The 20,821-nt window shown below is 40.2% G+C and overlaps 1 protein-coding gene across 1 annotated transcript in view; it reads right to left on the bottom strand.

The window, feature by feature from the left end:
- Nucleotides 1-20,821, bottom strand: part of LOC103609287 (structural maintenance of chromosomes protein 1B-like) — a gene marked incomplete at its 5' end in the record, with an annotated part of 76,474 nt that overhangs the window by 8,539 nt on the left and 47,114 nt on the right. Inside the window, 8 exon segments of the mRNA XM_008593636.1 lie at nt 1,904-1,973; nt 3,924-4,075; nt 5,163-5,317; nt 5,814-5,970; nt 7,064-7,162; nt 14,974-15,127; nt 16,517-16,662; nt 17,538-17,679. Of these exon segments, the coding sequence (XP_008591858.1) occupies nt 1,904-1,973; nt 3,924-4,075; nt 5,163-5,317; nt 5,814-5,970; nt 7,064-7,162; nt 14,974-15,127; nt 16,517-16,662; nt 17,538-17,679 (1,075 nt within the window).

Below are 20,821 nucleotides of genomic sequence, written 5' to 3'. Positions count from 1 at the left end.
ATCTTGTGTTTCCATTTGAGGAGTGAGTCACCAGCTAAGGTGAATGATGAGCGAGGAAGGAAACTGCTCTGCTCTTAGCTAAGAGGCTGAATTCATAGAAGAAATTAGAGGCAACTAACTAATCGTAGCTACTATGATGCAGGACTAAAAGTCTTGGGATAGTGATAGGAAAAGAAGAGGAGATAGGATGCAAAGATGTACGGCATGCAGTTTGCTTGGAGAGTTACCTATTATAAATGTTGGGCACCCTGATCACAAGGAGGAGTGGAGGCTGCTTCATAGTTGCTCATAGTACATAAGTGCTCACACTCAATTCAGCAACGGAGTTACAGGATCATAAATCTCAAAGGGATAATGGAAATTAAAAGGTTTTAAAACGTAGGATAGGTGCTAATGGGAGTCTTTAGGAAGGCCTAGTCCCTGGAGATGCCACCAATGCGAGCATCTAAATTTTGCTAGAAGATGTGGATACATTGAATGCAACCAACAAAAAGCACCAGCCCACAAAGATTTCCTGCCTCACCGAATATGGGATACAAAGTACCAAAATTATCCTCCTCAGGGGAGATTTCTCCCAAATGGGTCAGGCCATGGAGTCCAGTCAGCTGATGTAGATTGCTGTCATTCAAGAGAGACAAATCAGGACTTTCTCTCGCTCCTATGTTTTCTTCTTCCCCCAGTCAACATGAAGTTTCTGACACAGACTTTTTTGTGTGGTATGGAGCTGAAGTGATGTTCTTGTGTATCCTGTGCCATATTAAAAAAGGAGGGTCCCAGAAAGATTTGGGTTAGACGAATACAACTTGGGAAATGCTGAGAGACTACATATATGCCATAAGAAGGTACCTCATGCTGCAGCTCTGCAACTCCCCCTGACTCGCCCAGGCATCTCAGGAGAGAATCAACAGAGTAAGAATCAGGGAGGTCAGCTTCAGAGGCCCACAACCTACTGGGCAGCAGCCTAAGACTGAAAACATGTCTCAGGGGTAGGCTCAGCCAAGCTCACAAAACTAGATTATAAACCAGAATGCCAATTTACAAGTAAGTAATGAGAACTGTATCTGTCAGCATGACCTTAGAACAGCCTTCTTGTAAGCAGCCATAAATGCAAAGCCAAGACATTTCTGGAAGGTAGATGGGCCCGGAATCAGAACAAGGAGAGTCTAATTCATCCACCTCCAATGGCAGGAGGACCATGATACTGCAACTCTGCAGGCTGGAGCTGTCCCTGACTCGGGCGGTGATGGGCACTGCCAGGGTCTGCCTTTGTCCTTTGTTCATGTTCCATGGCTGACCCCACTCTCCTATCCCTAATTCAATCTAATTACAGTCAAGCTGTGTGAGCTGTGAGCCTGGGTCTTTAGGTAGCTCTGTACAATCTACCTACCGATCTTCAAATGCTGACTAAAACTTAACTCACAAGTTGAACTGTTACCTTAGCTCGCTCATTCTCTCAAATACTGAAAACAGGGTCACCCCCAATTGAGCTTTGATAAAAGTGGGGAAGTAGAATTTTATTTAGAGATATTATTCACAGACTTTATTAAACAGCTAATTTGATCCATGAAACCGAATAAACCTGTGGCCTGCTATTACTTGCCCTCTAATTCCCAATATCTATATTTGGGAGAAGCAAGTTATGGTGGTAGTAATGCTGTTGATAAAGCAGGTGATCCTTGTTTGACCCCTGTGTGGATTTCCTATCTACTCTTGAGGGTCGCCTAAACCTAGAATGAAAACTGAATCATCCTGTTTTGAGATACTTAACTTAGATTTGTAATGTATTGATTTTTATTCAGCAATTACCATTGCTTGCCCCAGAACCCTATTGGTTCAGGGTAAACTGCCTTCTGACTGCCATTACAGATATTCTGTTGAAAATTAAAAGCAGAAAGAAACTTACTTTGCCAATGTTAGTATTGTCCAGAGCTGCATCCACTTCATTTAAAACAAACAATGGAGCAGGCTGAAAACTAGAAAAACATTACAGTAAAGTAAGTTACAATTTTCTATTTGTTTAACAAAAGACTTGAAGGAAAGCATTAACATTATTCAGAGTAAATAAGATGCATCCTCTTGGATACTTTTGTCTAGGTAATCAAGGACCTTTATGCTGCTAAATCCAGTGCTCATCCTGTGTGACCTATGCAAGGAGTACTCAGTCATCCCCCTCCTTGAAACACTAGGACGACACAGTCTACTGCCCTCACCCACTGCTCCCTCTGCATCTGCTCTGCTAACAGGTCATCTCTCTGACCTTGAACATGGCCATGCCCTCAGGGTCAGGGTTTAGCACTCTCCTGTATCTAATTACTCCCTCAGTGATTTCATCTGGTCTCAAAGTTTTAAACACCATCCAAATCCTGACAGCTCCCAATACTCCTACCAATCGTTCTAAACTCTTGCCTCACTTGTCCAACTCCTTACTCAACAATTCCACGTAGGGGTCTAACAAGCATCTCACACTCATCCAAAGTCAAACTCCTTACCTGCCCTTCCAAAACTACTCCCTCTTGTATTGGTGGGGAGCTGCCTGTTAATGGCAGCTCTTAGTACTCCAGCTGATTAGGCCAAAATGCATGGCGTCATCTGAGTCTTTCTTCACATTCCACAGCCTGTCTGTTCGCAAACTGTGCCCACTCCAACTTCTGTTCTCATCCTGGTCCAGCCCGACACCATCTTTCACCTTGATTGTCACAGTAGTTTTCAATCCCTGTGTCTGCCACTGCTGCATAAAGTATATTCTTCAAACATGCCAGGCTCACTATGGCCTCAGGGCCTTGGCACTTGCTGCTCCTCACATCTAGAACATTCTTCCCTTATCTATGACTTGCTCCCGCAATTCCTTCAAATCATTGTTCAAACGTTACCTTCTCAACCAGGCCTTCCCTGGGACTGTTTAATACCACAAACCCTTCTCTGCTACTCATTATCTCCTTTCCCTACTGTTTACTTTCTTCTAAAGATTTGTGATTTTCTAGTATTCTCTATATTAGAGAATTAGTTTAATAATATACGTTATTTATTAACTGTCTTCCCCAACTAAAATGAAGTATCCTTGAAGCAGGCATTTTGTTTTGTTCAGAGCTGTCTCCCCACTGTCTGCAATAGCACCTGGCGCACAGTAAAGAGTTAATAATATTGTCGAATAAATGGATGGGGGCGCCACCTAGTGACGGTCTTATTCTGCTAAGATTTCTGTTCAGAACCGTCCTCCTGCTCTCCCAGAGTCCTCCTGCCATAATGGTCTACTCTCCCGTTCCTGTGGTGACCTATTCCTTTTCCTTCTTGAGACCCATGAACAATGGTTGTCACACTCCTGTATGTTTATTTTCCTGCTCATGGAAATAGAGAGGCAGCATCATCTACAACTCAGATCTTCATCTAATGCTGTGAATGTTGACAGCTATTATTTGTCTTAATGATAGTTAACTTATTATTTCTTGATTTATTTCACAAAGAAACAGTGCCACCATCATTAGTGGAAATAAGGAGGTTAAATACTTTTTAAAAGAAATGCTTAGCTTACCATTCTTTACTAAATAGCAGATCTCTGATTATGGAATAGGGAAATAATGTACAGGTTGGATTTTTTGTTTGTTGCTGTTTTGTTTCTTGGCAATCCTGATGTACATTTGGCCATTCTAAATATATACTTTTTTTTTCTTTCCTGTCTAAAAAGCTGGAATATAACAGCTACTGATAACAGAAACTGAATAAAAATCTCCCAAAGACTGAACTCTCTTAGATTTGCTGTCTACATTGTTGCAGGCCTAAAACATAATGAATTGTCTGGCTGAAGAAAACAGGTTTGTATGACATTGGTAAATATTAATGAAGACAAACAGTTAATAAGTCTTCTATAGGATGGTCTGCTTGGTTTCTGCCCTGATACAAATCTGAGTAGCTCATTGTGACCTTACCTTTGCACAGCAAACAGGAGAGCCAAAGCTGCCACACACTTTTCTCCCCATGACAAATCCTCCATCAGCATAAACCGTTTCCCTGGGGCCACACAGCTATAGCTAATTCCCTCCAAGTAAGGTTCTTCTGAGTACTCCGGGAAAAGAAATGCCTGAAACACATTTTATTTATTTAGCAACATTAGCAAAGCAACTAGTAAATTTCGACTTGGGGTTACCACAGAGTTTAAATGCAAAATATTCTATTGTTTAGATTTTCCTCAATTTTGTTGGAAGCATACCCATGCCTGTAATTAATGTATTTACCTCTGTATGTAATCACAGACAACAGGGTTGTCTGAGTAGAGGGACGTAGGGAAACATCCTAACATGCCCAAGGATCAGGCCTTGCCACAAGACTGCCATTCAAACCTCTGCAACAATGCCACTGTCTTTGAAAAACAGTCTTCATTCAATTTACTCACTGGTCTATTCATCAAACACTTATTGAATATCTGTTGTGGGCCAGGCACTGTGAATAAATACATAACTGCTGTTCTCAAGGAGTTAGTGGGTTTATTTTAATCCTACTTTACTGAAAATTAGTATGTTATTTTCAGTTCAAATTCAAAATATCTGATTCAGGACCACCTCTCAGTCATAAAGAACAACAAACAAACAAACAAACAAAACACATGAGAAAACAAAAGCAGAGCAGGTATGTAAGTCCTGACCTGCTTCTTTATTTCACACTCAATTCCCTAAGTATTTGCTATGGATATTTATAATGCAGTGGGTGGTTACAGCAGAGAGGCTGTCATTAAAAGGGACGTATCTGGATTTGAATCCTAACTTTAGTTCTTTCTCTCTCACTTGTTACTCTGTTCGACTTCACAAATCTATTTTCCCAAAGTCTTCTACATGATCCCACATTTATCATAGAGACCTACAGTTCTTTAAAATTAAATTAGTACCAGACAACAGCATTTCAAAACTCAAGAGAACCTGGAAACGAAATGATATAACCAACTCATTTCTTTAGATGAAGAAACAGGCCCAGAGAAGTTTTGTCCAGGCTGGCTAGTGTAGAATGAATGGGATCTAAAAACAGTTCATTAGAGACCCAATCTTCATGAACTGACTATGCCCCATAAGCAAGTCATTCAAATTATGTGGCAATGTTTATTTCTTTCCCACCAGAAAAAAGCCACTATTGATAACATAAAATTCCCACTAGTATTTCGGGTTAAAAATACGTACTTGTGCACTGTTGTTTCCGCAGAGCTTCTTGTAGACTTGATCAACTGAGGTTGACACGTGCTCAAAACACTGGCTGAAAAGATCGTATCTCCTTTTCTTCACCTGTTCAAACTCTTGCCTACACATTCTGGCTTCCTTTGTGCTGGCCTCAAAAGCTAAGAGAGAACCAGTGTTCTTTATCTTGGAAACCACTGAAGGGCTTCTCTTATTTAAACTTTAAAGCATAAAATAGTTTTAAAATTGGATTTCGAATTTGCTTGTCTCAAGTAAATCTACCTTCAACGTACATCAATTATAATTAATTTCAGGAGCATGGCTTTTACAATTGATGAGCCCTTTTTCTAATAGGTATAATTTCTAAATAATATTGACATGTTCTAAGAAATATTGACAAGTATATAAGAAACCTATTTTACTGGTATAAAAATATAATTATCTGTTCTAAAATAACCAATAAACGTTTTAAATTAAGCACTTTTTCAAAAAGCAAGCAATTAGTGATTCGGCATTAAAAGCACACATTAAGACCATAGAGGTAAGTATATAGAATAAAAAAGAGAAAGGTACAATCTGTGAGGGAATGTCAAGAAGTGTTAAAGAAATCAAAACACCCATGAATATGATCCTAGTAACAACTAAACTCAATTTCACCATCTGTGCATTCTTGAAACTTGTGTCTGACAGTCTTCAACTTCTCCTGGGCTCGTTGGTATGGAGCTGCTGTCTTGCACAGAACATCTTCCTGGGATGCTATTTGCTGCAGTAGGAATCTAAGGTGGGCCTTGACTTCTTGATCGGATTGTAGAGCCTATTATTGGCCAAGAACAACACTGATTGTCATGGCTTTTCATCCAGATTGCTAAGGTAAGGCACACATGCAGGGCCCTTCGCCATGTGAACCCACCAGCTCCCTCTGCGCCCCACCCTCCCCGAAGCCCCCTCTGAGCCTGGGGCTGCAGTCGCACCACAGCACCACAGTGTCTGCAGCTTCCTGAGTCGGCTGTGCTCTTTCGTGGCTCTAGCGTTGCCTACGCTGCTCTCTTGGAACACACTTTACCTCGTTATTTTTTAATCTGGTAAAAAGCACCAATTTCTATATCACCTTTATTTACCCTTTGGTTAAAAATATTGATCATCTGCTGTGGATTAGACACTGAGGATTCAATGATGGACACTACTGTATTTGCCTTTAAAGCGCTAACAGGTAGCGAGAAATAGAAACTGGCATTTACAACAGGGAGAAAAGACCTCTAAGAGGCAACATAGGGACCGCGGGGCAGAGAGAGAAGATCCCACCCAGCTAAAGCGGGTAACGGCCTGAAACCCGAGTGATGACAGAACTAACCCAGGTGAGGAGGGAAGAGAAAGTGTGTCGCCTGCCCTTCCAGGAAAACTTTCCTTACCTGGCTCTTCCTGAGTTGTATCCTTTATGATAAACCAGTAAATGTAGTAAAATATTTCCCATGAGTTCTTTGAATCATTCTAACAAATTATCAAACCTGAGGAGGAGAAGGTGGGATCCCCCGATTTATAGCCAGTTGGTCAGAAGTATGAGAGGCCAGACTTGTAACTGGTGTCTGAAGTGTGAGCCCTTAATCTGTAGCATCTGATACTAAGACCAGGCAGATAGTGTCAGAATTCAGCTGAATCTTAGAATGCTGAGTTGCTATTCGGAGAATTGGAGAATTGACCAGTATATAAAAAACCCACATATTTGGTGTCAGAAGTCTTGTGAGTATAGAAAATCATTTTTCCTTTGTATACTTCTTCAAAAACTATTAGGAAAATCTCCTTTAACAAAAAAAAGTTACTCTATTATCTAACTGTCTTCTTGCGATATTCAAATACTATATTCAGTATTACTATGAGTGAGTTAGGAACAATGGAAACCTTCCAATTACCTTCAGATCCTCACTTAGAGAGCTGTAGTCTATTTCAATGGCTTCCTCTTTTTCATAGATACCAACGGTTGCCTGGGTACTTTCTGCTTCACTTCCCAACTGAAAAACGTGAAATTCTGTTATTTGAAATGGTGATCTTTATTCATTCGTCAGCCCCCAGCCCTCCAGTTGCTTGTCACTTCATTATGATTAAAAGCTAACAATGAAGGCCTTCAAGGCCACGATGGCCAGGCCCTCGGTCACCCTCTGATTTCATTGTGCACCACTGTCCTGTGCTTGCTCTGCTCCAACCACACTGGCCTCCTTGAGCACAGCAGGCACACGCCCACCTCAGGGCTGGTACACAGCCCTCTGCCTGGACAACCTCCCCTAGATGTCTGCACTACTTCGGGTCTCACCTCCTCTCCTTTCTGGCAGCCTTCAGGCCATCCCTGGCCTCTCTACCTAAAACAGCAGTCTCCCCTCCACCGATACCCTACATTCCCTTTCCTGCTTTATTTTTTTCTTTAGCATGTATCAACACCTCACACACAAATATTTTATTTGTTTATCATTTTTTCTGTCCATCTCTCCCACACTAGAATATGGAAGAGAAATTTTGCCCGTTGTAGGCACTGCTGTATTCTCAGTGCCTACTGCAATGACTGACAATATATACTTTGATTTCTATATTTATTACTCTCTGAACGAAGGAAGGAATAGGATAGAAGGAAGAAATAAGTGAGCACTTCTTCAGCTGCAGGCTGGCCTCAGGCCAGAATCAAGAATCACAAATTAAGGGGGAAAAAAACAAACACAACGACTGTCACTTTCTCCTTTGTACATATGCTCAGCTGAAACAAACTCAATGAAACTACTTTTGGAATTGAGTCTACATTTTGCGTAATTCATGTTTGTTAAAACAGCTCACACAGAAGTTGAACTTCACTACAAAACGTACTGTCAAAGCCCTAAATCTCATGATTATTTTTTATGTGATTCGACATCCTCTTTTGTGTTAAACTTCTATGTACGTCATCTGGGGCCTTGCAGCTGAAAGTGCAGTCAGTGGACTAGCAACAGCCAGCCTCACCTGCGGGCTGTTAGAAATGCAGACACCTGGGCAGGAAGAATCCCAGGTGCTTCCCCAGCATGTTATGATTTGGGAACCAGTCATCTAGTAAAGTCTTCCCCCAAATATAAGAATCTTCTATGAGAACCCTGGCAGGTGTAAGTAGCTTAGCCTCTGTCTGAACACCACCATCAGAAGGTGAATCTCAGGTTCTACCTCACAGGTGTTGTAAGACAATTACTCCTACAACAATTGTAAGACAACCATTTTTAACCAGTGATCATTGTTCAGCCATCAGGAGAGAGACACCTGCTATCTCACGCTGTTTGTATTCTGGGCTTTGTAGAATACCACACACAGCATCACTACTACACTACCACCACTAGATGTGCTTACAAAATTCCAATCAGGGAACTCACCAGGAGAGGCCCTCTATCTTTCTACTAGGAAGTGGCCTCTGTGGCCTCTACTCTCCAAATCTAGTATTCCCCTTAGCACCAGAAGGAACAGTGTGACCCACATGAGAGACCTTCATCAATTTGAAGAGAATCAGTGTATTCCCCAGGACTTCATTTCCCAACACCACCTGGTCTAGGATTTCTTCACTATCCCGGACTTTTGAAAAGCATCACGAGTGAATGCAATATTTTTTCTTTTCTTTTAAATTTTTAATTTTATTTCACTCACTTTTAATTTTTTATAGTGATAAAATATATAAAACATAAAGTTTACCATTTTAACCATTTAAAACCGTACAGTTCAGTGGCCTTATGTACAATGACATTCTTGTGCAACCATCACCACCATCCATCTCCAGAAATTTTTCATCATCCATGCTGAAATTCTGCACCTGTTAAACAACATCCCACACCCTCTTCCCCTCAGTCCCTGTTTACCACTACTCTATTTTCTGTATGAATTCGACTATCCTACGTACTTCATATAAGTGGAACAATACAATGTTTGTCTTTTTGAGTCTGGCTTATTTCACTTAGCATAAGTTCTTCAAGGTTCATCCATGCTGTTTCATGTATCAGTACTTCACTCTTTAAATTTTTATTTTTTTTTTTTATTTTAACACGTATCTCTACATATTTATGGGCTATAGTGTGTTGTTTCCATACATACATATACTGTCAATTAATCCACTTAGGGTAGGTACCATAGTTTTGTACCTGTTAATCAACCAGTCCCTGCCACCACACCCATCTTCTCCCTCCCTCCCCTGCTGGTACTTTGGTAACCATTATTCTACTCTCCATTTCTATGAAATCCTTTATTTTCTTTTTAAGCTTCCACATATCATGTAGTATTATTTGTTTTTCTGTTTCTGGCTTACTTCGATTAAAATGATGGTCGCCAGTTCCACCCATGTTGCTGCAATTGGCATGATTTCATTTTGTTTTATAGCTGAATAGTATTACATTGTGCATATATACTACAGTTTTTTTTTTTTTTTTTTTTAATCCATTCAACTGTTGATGGGCATTCAGGTTGATTCCATCTCTTGGCTATTGTGAATAGTGTTTCAATGAACATGGGAGTGCAGATGTCTCTTTGATACATTGGTTTCATTTCCTTTGTGTATATACCCAGTAGTGGGATGGCTGGGTCATCAGGTAGTTCAATTTTTAGTTTTCTGAGGAACCTCCATACTGTTTTCCAGTATGGCTGTACTAATTTACATTCCCACCAAGGCAGTAGTTCCTTTTTCTCCACATCCTTACCAGCATTTATTATTTCCTGTTTTTGATAAGAGTTATTCTAACTGAAGAAAGATATCGCATTGTTTTCATTTGCATTTCCCTGATGATTAGTGATGCTGAGAAGTTTTTCGTGTTCCTGTTGGCCATTTGCATGTTTTCTTTTGAAAAAGGTCTGTTCAGGTCAAATGCCCACTTTTGAATTTGGTTGTTTTGCTGTTGAGTTACTTATACATTTTTGAAATTAGCCCCTTGGCTGATGTGTAATTTGCAAATACATTCTCCCATTCTGTACCTTGTGTCTTCACTTTGTTTATAGTGTCCCTTGTTGTGCAGAAGCTTTTCAGTTTGACACAGACCCATTTATCTATTTCTGCTTTAGTTGCCTGTGCCTTTGTAGTCTTGTTAAAAAAGCACTGCCCATTCTCATTTTGTGTAGCATTTTCTCTACGTTTCCTTCTAGTAGTTTCAATTTCTGGTCGTAAGGGCTCAGTGTCTCACAAGCTTATTGTAGCACCTTGGTCTTGGGGTACAGGTTCACACACTGTGGCAGGGTTAGATATTGACTGCCCACAGCACCAGGATCAGTGGCTGCAGCCCTCCTGGCAGCTTGGGCTCTGTTAGCTGTAACTCTGGCCCTGGGGTGGGGTGTGAGCAGGTGCTGAGCACAGCACTGGCCCGACTCGGGGGGAAAAAGGGTACTCTGGAGTTTTGGACCTGGGGAGCAGAGTATGGCTGCAATTTGGGAAGCACAGCAAATGGGGCTTAGTTGTCACTCAGTTCCCAGGGGATGAGACACCTTGTAGTGGTGACTTTAGCCCCTGAAACAGTGGGACTTAGCACTATCTGAGTCTTCAGAGGCCAGGTGCAATGGCAGCAAAAACCCAGAAAACAGGGGTGCAGGTTTTTAGGCTCTGGGGGAAGGGAGTAGCAGAGTGCTGACTTCACTCCCCGGGGGAAGGGGTTTCTCAGCAGCTCAGTCTCTAAGATAACAGTCTAGCTCTAGGGATGCAGAGTACCAGAATTGTCCAGCCCCTCACCTCAGCCACTGCTCTGTTTCCCTTCGATGTCAAGCACTACATCATCTCAGCCCTGGAATACATAGATGCTTAGCTCAGCCAAGAAGCTTCTCAACTAAGACAACAATTCCCAAGGGGCAATGCACCCCTTCAGCTCAGTACTGCAGGTGGACTGGGAGGGGTAAAGATTCCCCCAAAGGGAGTGTGTAGCTTTGCAGCTTTAGTTCTAGCTTGAGGGTGAGGGCACAGCTACCCCCCCATCCATCCCCACACCATAAAACACCCTCCAGTAGCACTTCTAGTTCTAAGATTGGGAAGAAGACTTGTGAGGCAGAGATGGCGGGGTACAGTGTGATCTCCTTTGCGGGAGCACAACTGTGTGGACTCCAGGCAGCTCCTTCAGCTGGGGTTAGTGCCTTTCTATATATTTCAGATAAGTCTTTTATCAGATATGACTTTTGCAAATATTTCCTTCAAGTCCATAGCTTGTGTTTTCATTCCTTTGACAGTTTCTTCCATTGCAGAAATTTTTAATTTTAATAAAGTCCAACTTGTCAATTATTTATTTCATGAGGCATGCCTTTGGTGTTGTCTGAAAAGAAAGCACCAAACACCTGCTTGGTGTTCTCTGAGCCTTCTGGATCTGTAGTTTGATGTCTGACATTAATTTCGGGAAATTCTCAGTCATTGTTTCCAATATGTCTTCTGTTACTTTCTTACTTCTCCTTCTGGTATTCCCATTATAGACATGTTATACCTATTGTAGCTCTTCCAGGATTCCTGAATATTCTGTTATTTTTCCTCCTCAGTCTTTTTTTGTCTTCGCTTTTTAGCTTTGCAGGTTTCTATAGAGATGTCCTCAAGCTCAGAGAAATCCTTTTCTCAGCCATGTGCAAACTATTAATAAGCCCACCAAAACCATTCTTCACGTGTTTTTGATCTTTAGCAGTTCTTTACTGTTCTCTTAGAATTTCCATCTATTATGGAATAAATGGATAGAATTGTGTCCTCCCAAAGTTTAACGTTTTGGAGGCTTGGTCACCACTGTGAAAATGTTAAGAGGTGGGAAATCCTATTATGGTAATTGAAAGGTGGGGCCTTGAAAAGGTGATTAGATTCTGAAGATCATGTCTAGTGAAGGACTAACAATGGTGGTCATGGGCATGGTTCTGAGAAAGCTTTAAGAGAAGAGCACATGAGAAGTCCTCTCTCTCAGCCATTTTCTGCCATGTGAGACCTCTCCATTGCTGTAAAACCATCACCAAGGAAGACCCTCACCAGATGTGTTCCCTGGACTTTGGCTTCCCAGCTGAAACTGTAAGCAATTAATTTTCTTTTCTTATAAATCATCCAGTTCCAAGTATTTTGTTACAAGCAACAGAAACGAACACACCATCCCTCTGATTACACTGCCCACCTGATCTTTCTGGTTGTCTGCCTTCTCCATTAGAGTCCTTAGCTTATTAATGACAGTCATTTTACATTCCTAGTCCGGCAATTCCAAGATCCCTGCCATATGTGAGTTTGGTTCTGATGACGGTTCTGTTTATTCGAACTGTATTTATTGCCTTTTAGTGTGTCTTGTACTTTTGTTCTTGATATTTGAATGTGACGTAATGGGTAAAAGGAAGTGCTGTAAACAGGCCTTCAGTAATGTGTTGTGAGGTTTGTGGGGAGGAGAAGCCTTCTACACTCCTATGATTAGGTCTCAGTCTTTTCAAGCTTGTGTCCATGGACTCTGAACTTCACAAGTGGTTCTGGCTCGAGTTGATTGGGGTTGGGTATTTCCCTTCCCTCAGAGGGGTTAGGTGCTAATATAAACTCCAGAAGGTTCAGCTCTGGTTAAGAGGTTTCACCTGAGGGCAGACCTTAAGAAGAATGGAGTTCTCTGGCTCTCAGAATCGTTCCTCTTCTCCTCCCCCTGCCTTAAGCTCAAGTAGATTTTTCTCTGATATTCACAGGGAGAACCTGGTAGAGCTTCAGGAAGTAACACCTACAAAAGTGTGGGAGCCCCCACTCACAGGGTCCCCTGAAACCAGACTTTTTTTTTTTTATTCTCTTAGACTTTTCCACACTGAGCCTCCAGCAATTCAGAAACTACAGTTTAGGTTTTCCTACCCCAGTAGCACTGGTTCCCCATGGAGGTTTCTGCTCATGGGTTTCTCCTCCAGTAAATTGCTACACTGTGTATTCAACTGTCTCCCCAGTTTGGGGGGCAGCAGTTTGACCTGTGACCTTACTTCTCTTATGAATCTAATAAATTATTGATTTTTCACTTTGTTCAACTTTTTACTTTTTGTTAGGTCAGAGTGGCAACTTGCAAGCCTCTACATGCTGAACTGGAAAGTGGAAGTCTCACTTTTCTTTTTAGATAACGATTCAATATGAATTCACCTTAAAGTCCTAATACTATACCTGCTTTGAAATACCCTTCCATAAATATGGAAGTCTTTCATGCTAACAAATAATTTCACATTGAAGGTAGGCATGCTGGAAAATTTTCCTGAAGGTTCACTAACACCAGAGCAGCAACATTATTTCTGACCAACATTTATGTAGAAGCCAGTCATTAAAATTGCTTCCTCCTCTATTCCATTATATAACAAGCCTCTTTTAAAGCTACCTTACCTTTTTAAACAGACTTTCCATTTCTTTCAGTAGCACAGTGAGCACTGCTTTTCTGTTCCCACCTCCTTCTGCTGGTAACAGACCCCTCTTCCCCTCTTTTTACACACACAAGAGTGCGTACATGACACAGAATAAGCCAATCCAAATTCTCTGACAAGATTTCTCTGAGACAGAGCAGGGGAAAGTTCTCTTTTCCCTCTAGTCAAAGCCAGTGCTTACAGCTCCAGCCCCGTGGAGAGAGTCGATCAGAGAGAACAAAGCCAATACGTACTGAGCAAGAAAGAGTTCCAGCAGCATTCAAGTTCCTGGATTCAGACATGCAGCAAGACCTCTTCCACTCCACCCCATCCCTTTATCCCAATTTCTATCTTCCTTTCTTTCTTTCTTTTTTTAAATCTTAAAGCTATTTGAGTTGGGTTTGTGTTAATTGTGGCCAGGAAAGGCTTTTCTCCTTTCCTTACCTCCTGTCTAGAACGTGATCTCTGTTAAAATAGAGAAAAAAGACAAAGACTTTTGAGTATAGTACCACACCAGAATTATGCTATGAGAAGTGGTCAATATTAGCAAGAGAAAAGCTTCTTTTATAGACGTTTCATTCTGAGTAATCCAAAGGACCCCAAAGCCTTTTATGTAGCTGAAAACTGGATAGAATTGAGTGAATTTCTGAGTGTCTGGAGGCACAGTAGGAAGGTGAGCAGGACGGGGAAGGGAGACCAAAGAGAAGAGATCGACGAACACATTCAGTAAGAACTCACAGATGCCTTGGGAAGCAAAGCAAATAACTACTTTCAATATACTGTGGATTAGCTGAGAGTAAGACATTGTTTCTGAACTGTACAGTGTTCCTTCCCTAACATAAGGGACAGAAATACCGGCATATACTTGCAACCAACCTAAAATATCCTGTATATCAGAAACGTGGTGAAAAAGTAGGAAAAAAAGGCCAACAGGGTAATGTCTACCATTAGTGGGCCTTTGCTTTATCCCGTGATTTCTTACCCGCGCACTCTCCCCACCTGGAGATACTCAGTGGGATTTGTATTTTCCCAGAACCAGCTTGATACAGTTGTTGGTGAAAGTGCAGAGCAAGATCCCTCCACACATTAAGTACAATGTTAGGAGAGTGCAGGGAACTGCTCCTGCTGGCAGGTGACTTGCATACTACCTGCACATCACTGTGCAAAACGTTCTTAACTCCAATAGCTGTAATTCTATTTTCTTTTGAGTATCTAATATATAAGTAAGAAACACAGATCCACCCTGTAGAGCTAAAGAGACATGATTAACAAAAGAGAAAAGAGAAATGCGTGAAATGCCTAATCCTCTGGAATGACAACCATCTGGCCCTTTTTCCTTCCTGGAAGAAGATGCCTTCCCTGTCCCTAAACGGGCTATCGAACAAGAGAAAGCATAAGCAGTCTAAGGGCACTGCAGTAATTTTCATACAACTCGGGCACTGCATTAATTTCCATACAACTGTACATATTTTAAAATCATTTGCTTGAATACCTCCACTTCAGTGATGTCATCCAATGATCCCGACAAAAGAATTATTTCAATATTTTGAACTTTGCAATCAAGGAGCATGTCATGTTTCTCTAATCGTTTCTTTTCCACAGAAGTTTGGATGAGAACAACTTCTTTTTGCAATTTTCCCACTTTCCTGTAAATACACAGATATGAAAGTGATATTATTCATTGTATACAGTTGCACCAGGGAAGAGAAATATATGTTATAAACTTCCATGACCAAATATTTTTTTCCAATTATTGCTATAAGCTCTAGAGTTCACTCATTGACGCTTGTAATTTACACATTAACACTCTTGGAAAGGGCCATAAATGTAATGTTAATCCAAGGGAACATTTTTTAATAATACCTATTACGGCTTTAATCAGGGCTAACAAATGTACAGTGCTTTTCTAGTTACTTTATTTTTAAATCTGTATATTTATTCAAGCTGCATTTCTCGCTCAAATATAAGCTCGACATTTTAGAATCTCAAACCAAGGGAAATAGTATCTTTGCAAGAATAAGACATTTTTATTATTACACATCTAATAATCTGAAGTTTCTTTACCACCACCACCACTAATGTAAGCCTTCTACCTGGAAATAAGGGTTTGAGTTTTATTAGCTGAAACAGTGTGGGATTTTAAAGGGACCTAGAAAGAGGACAGAATGGAGGAGAGGGAGGAAGGGAAGAAGGAAGGACTGTATGGTTTTCAAGAACAGGAAAACAAATGATTTTGTTTGAGCTAAATGCAAGTGTAAAAATTCAAGAATTAACAGACTTTAATTCTACACAAAAATCTTAGACAAAGAGCTTTCTGAAGCACTGAAGATCTTTGGACAGTGAGGAAAATTGTGAAATGCCGTGAAGCTGTGCAAAAACAGACTCATTTCATGCAATCACCCACGGTCGTGTCCATCCTACAGGAAAGCAGATGTCATTCTGGTTCAACATGCCAGCCGATTCAAAGTGTCATCACAATCATGGCTAATGTATGTTCATCGTGTTCCAGGCACAATTCTAAGTGCCATATGAATATTAACTCATTTAATCCTCACAGCATTCTATGAGGTAGGCACTATTATTATCCCATTTTCCTGATGAGGAAAGTAAGGCATAGTATGTAAGTACCAGAGTTGGGACGTGACACCAGGCAGTGTGGCTCTACATTCTACTCTCTGATCCTGTGTGCTGTGTTGCACAGACTACAGGGAATCTCTGTACAGCAGGAAGATCCCAGTATCAAGAGGGATTGAAGGTAAGGGATTCTCTATAGAGGTTCATATTTTCATCCACCAAAAAGAATTATTTACTCTAAACAACTAACCACCTCTCTTGGTATTCCACCAAATTTGAACCTTTGGGCTGGCTGGTTAGCTCAGTTGGTCAGAGCATGGTGTTATAACACCAAAGGGTTTGGATCTCCATTACAGCCAGATGCCAAAAAAACCAAACCCAGAATGTTTGAAATTTCATATTGATGGCATGCATGTTTAAAACTCTGGCTAGGACTTTGAAATTGATGAATTATTAATTACCTTTCAACAGTCAAAAACTTCTTCTGTTCCTCTTCAATATGAGTTTGAACTGTGTCAGTGTTGGATTTCTGAGTGATAAATACGTCTCTAAGTTGCTGCCGCTTTGCCATGAGTTCATCCAGGATTTGCAGACAGTTTTCTTCAGCCTGAATGGGGAGGATCTGCACTGTAGATTAACATCTTTTATGCGAATAAGGTCAACAGATTACCGTATTACCCATAAAACCAAACCATTTCATTATTCTGGGTGCTGCTTGAACCTCTATTATAGATTGTGCCACACTCTCATTCTATGCTTTTGGAAATTGGTAATCACTACCTGCCTCCGTCCTTCATTTGGATTCACTCCTCAGCTCACAGCCATTTGACTTCTGTTCCCACTGTCCAGTGAAAGTGGGTCTTGCTATGGCCTCGATTAGGAAATTGAACAGAAATTTTCCAGGCTGTACCTTTCTGACAGCCTTCCTCACATACTTCTTCCAGAAACTCTGGGGCTTCTATGATAACACCTCTTCTGGCTCTCCTCCTAACCTAACTAGCAACCTTCCAGAATCTCATCATTCCTCCACTGCTCTTCACTACCTACCTCCCTGCCTGGGAGTCTCAGTCATTCTCACATGGTTTCAATGGACTCCCATAAACCAGCAACTCCCAAATCTGAATCTCCAGCCTAGATAGATTTCTCCCCTTATCTACGTACTCTTTAACTACCTGCTGGAAACTGCCATCTAGATGGTACAAAGGCAATTCAAGCTCCACAGGTCCAGAATTTTCTCTCCTTAACCTGATCCTACCGTCACCAGTCATCCAAGTTGGAACTTAGCAATCATCGGGAGCGTCCCCCCTTGCCCTCCCTCAAACTTCAACATCCAATAATTCATGAAGCTCTGCTTATTTGAAGTATTTTTCAAATCTGCACCCAACTCCTATCACTATTAGGAACCTCCAGGAGCTCGACATGTTTATTCAAGGAAGGACATTATAATTTCAATAAAGAGGCACTTCAGCCACCCATTATTACCTTCTTTAATTTATCGATGTCTTCTCTTCTTTTCTGGATGTCTTTTTTTAACGCGTTGACTTTATGCAGTGTCTTCTTAAGCTGACTGCGACTATATTCCAGGTGAATATTAAGCCGAGTTTTTTGTTTTTCAAATTCTAATCTAGTATAATAAAGTCAACCATTATAATTGGTAAACAGAATGCTTTGATTTTTTAACTTTCCCTTATTTCAGTCTCAAAGCAATACAAAACTAGAAGGAATACAGTTATGAACCCCCATGGAGCTCTCACTCAACTGTAATAATTATCAATTCCTGGTCAACCTTGTTTCTTCTATAACCACACTCACTGCCCCTTCCCACCAGGCCTCATGTAATTTCATCTGTAAATATTTTCGTATGTATCTCTGAAAGGGAAATGAATTTTAATTCATAATCACAAACTATTTCAGATAAGAAAAGATAATTCCTTAATATCAATTTTCTATCATTGCCAAGTTTCCCAATAGTTTCATTATTTTTTAAAAAATTACCGATTCTTTGAATCAGGATTGACACATTGCATACAGGTGATATATTTCTTACATCTTTTGTAATCTATAGGTTCCCTCCCTTCTTTTTCTTTAAATTACAATTTATGTTTTTATTCTTATTATTTAGTCAGTCTTTCTTTTTTTTTCCCTTTTTTGTCTTTTTTTGTGACTGGTAACGGGATCGCAACCCTTGGCGTCGCACCCAGTGAGCGGACCGGTCTCTGTATGGGATCCGAACCCTCGGCGGGAGCGCCGCTGCGCTCCCAAGCACCACACTCTACCAAGTGCACCACTGGGCCGGACCTAGTCAGTCTTTTTGAATAGCTATTCCGACATAAATCCAAACTTGGGATCTTAAGAACATGTTCCATCCTAATGCTCTTTCCTACTTTCCAAGCTTCACAAAATCCTCATAAGGAATTCTAATGTCAACTGTAGCTCATCCTGCCCTCCCTCCTCCCTTACATACCCTGCTCACAGAATCATGTGTTCAAGAAGCATCTTAAGCACTGTGGCAAATATTGTGGTAGATACTGCTGATAAGAACAACAATACAAACAAACAGTAATATCTAATGTGAGGTTACTAGATGTCTGACAGTTATAAAAGCTTTTACGTAAATGAATTGTCTTAAGTTGTGTGATCGTATGAGGTAAGTAATACTATCAACCCTATTTAACAGATGAGGTGACCAAGGCACAGTGAGTTAAGTAACTTGCCCAATGACTCCCACTTAGGAAGTGGTGGAGCCAGGCGTGACACACTCAGGGAGTCAGCAGAATCCTACTCCTACTCTCTGACCACACCAGTCAACTATAGGAGAAGTTAAGAAAACCTTCAAGGATTTATTTCTGCTGGAGGAAGCAGACACACAGACTATGTAGAAGTGAAATACCTCCTCACTTGGCTCAGGAGCATGACACTACTCTGCCTTTCCTGTCCCCTTACTGGCTGCTCCCTTAAAGGCTCTTGCTCATCTCCTCAACTTGTCACCATCTCCTGGGATCACTTCTCTTTTCTATCCATATTCACTCCCTTGGTGCTCTCATCTGTTTGCATAACTTTAAGTACCATCTGTATACTGACAATGCCGAAATTTATACCTCTAGCCTGATTGTCTCCCTTGAACTCCTGACTTGTACATTCAACTGCCTATTCTATGCCTCCAATCGGATGTCACAGATATCTCAAGCTTAATACCTGGGATACACAATGGATAAGCTAGAATTAATAAGATGGTTTAACAAAGTTATCAGATGTCAGATCAATCTGAAATTTGAGACCATTTTTCTACAACAGTAGAAATCAACTATAAAAATTTATAAAATATCATAAGAATACTACTCACAAGAATAAAACTTATAAACAAACAGATTCTATGGAAAAAATATTTAAAAATTATAATAAAGGATATAGATGATTAGAATAATTGGAGAGACATTCTATTTTCTAAATTGGGATGACTTACTATTTTGAAGGTACCATTTCTCCTCAAATAAATCTATATATCCAATGTAATCTCAATTAGAATTCCAGTTAGACTTTTATGAGAAACTCAGTAAACACTGTGGTAAGCAGAAATCTTGAGAAACTCTACTGTATTTTAAAGTTGACTTCAGAACAAGGAATATGACAGGGGAAATGAGGGGTCACTTTATGATGATAAACAGATTAATTAATCAGAAAGTCATCACAATCCCCAGTATGTATGCACCTAATAATATGGCTTGAAAAACATTAAGTAAAAACTGACAAAACTAGAAGGTGATATTGACAGATCCAGAAGTATGAGGGTACTTCAAATAGTTCATGGAAAGATTAGTACTATCTTTTAATTCTATTTTTCCTTGAATTGTTCGAAGTACCTTTGTATATTTGGAAATTTCAAAGCTCTGCTCTTACTGACTGCCATAACAACTAGACGGATAATCAGTTAAGTACCCAGAAGACTTGAGCAACACCAACCAACCTGGCCTAACTGCCAAGTACAGAATATTCCATCCAGCACATTTCATGTGTACATGGAACATTCACTAAGATAGATCACATGACAGGCCATGAAACAAGCCTCAATCAGCTTAAAAGATTGAAATAATGCAGAATATATTCTTTACCAAAATGGGATTAAATTAAAAATCAGTAACAGAAATATATTTGAAACCCCCTCCTCTTGTCAATATTTATTTAAACAACACACTTCTTTCTAAACATCTGGAGTCGTAGAGAAAAAATCACAAGGGGTATTAGAGATTATTTTGAACAGAATGAAAATGAATATACAACATACTAAAATTTGTGGGATTCAGCTTAAACACTACTTAGAGGGAAATACATAGCTCGAAATGCTTATATTAGAAGAGAAGTCTACAATACATAATGTAAGCTTTCATCTTAAAAAGCCAAAAAAGAAGAATAAATTAAAACTAAATAAGTATAAGGAAGGAAACATTCAACAGGAGAAATCAATATCATAAAAACAGACAATCCATAGAGAAATTGTAAGACCATGAACTGTTCTTATACAGGATCAATAAAACTGATACATTTTTAGCAGATATTAGTAAGAGAAGGCAAATCACAAATATCAGAAACGACAGCACATCAGTATAGACCTTGAGGACTTTAAAAAGGATAGAGAATACTATGAATAATTTTGTCAATAAGTCTGACACCTTAGATAAAATGCACAAATTCCTCGAAAAACACAATCTACCACAGTTCACCAACAGAAAGAAAATAACCAGAATTCTACTATGCCTATTAAGGAAACC

This window comes from Galeopterus variegatus, unplaced genomic scaffold, assembly GCF_000696425.1.
Source record: "Galeopterus variegatus unplaced genomic scaffold, G_variegatus-3.0.2 Scaffold9426, whole genome shotgun sequence".
Taxonomy (NCBI): Eukaryota; Metazoa; Chordata; class Mammalia; order Dermoptera; family Cynocephalidae; genus Galeopterus; species Galeopterus variegatus.
The sequence above is the reverse complement of the archived record's forward strand: the minus strand, read 5'-3'. Positions and strand labels throughout refer to the sequence as shown.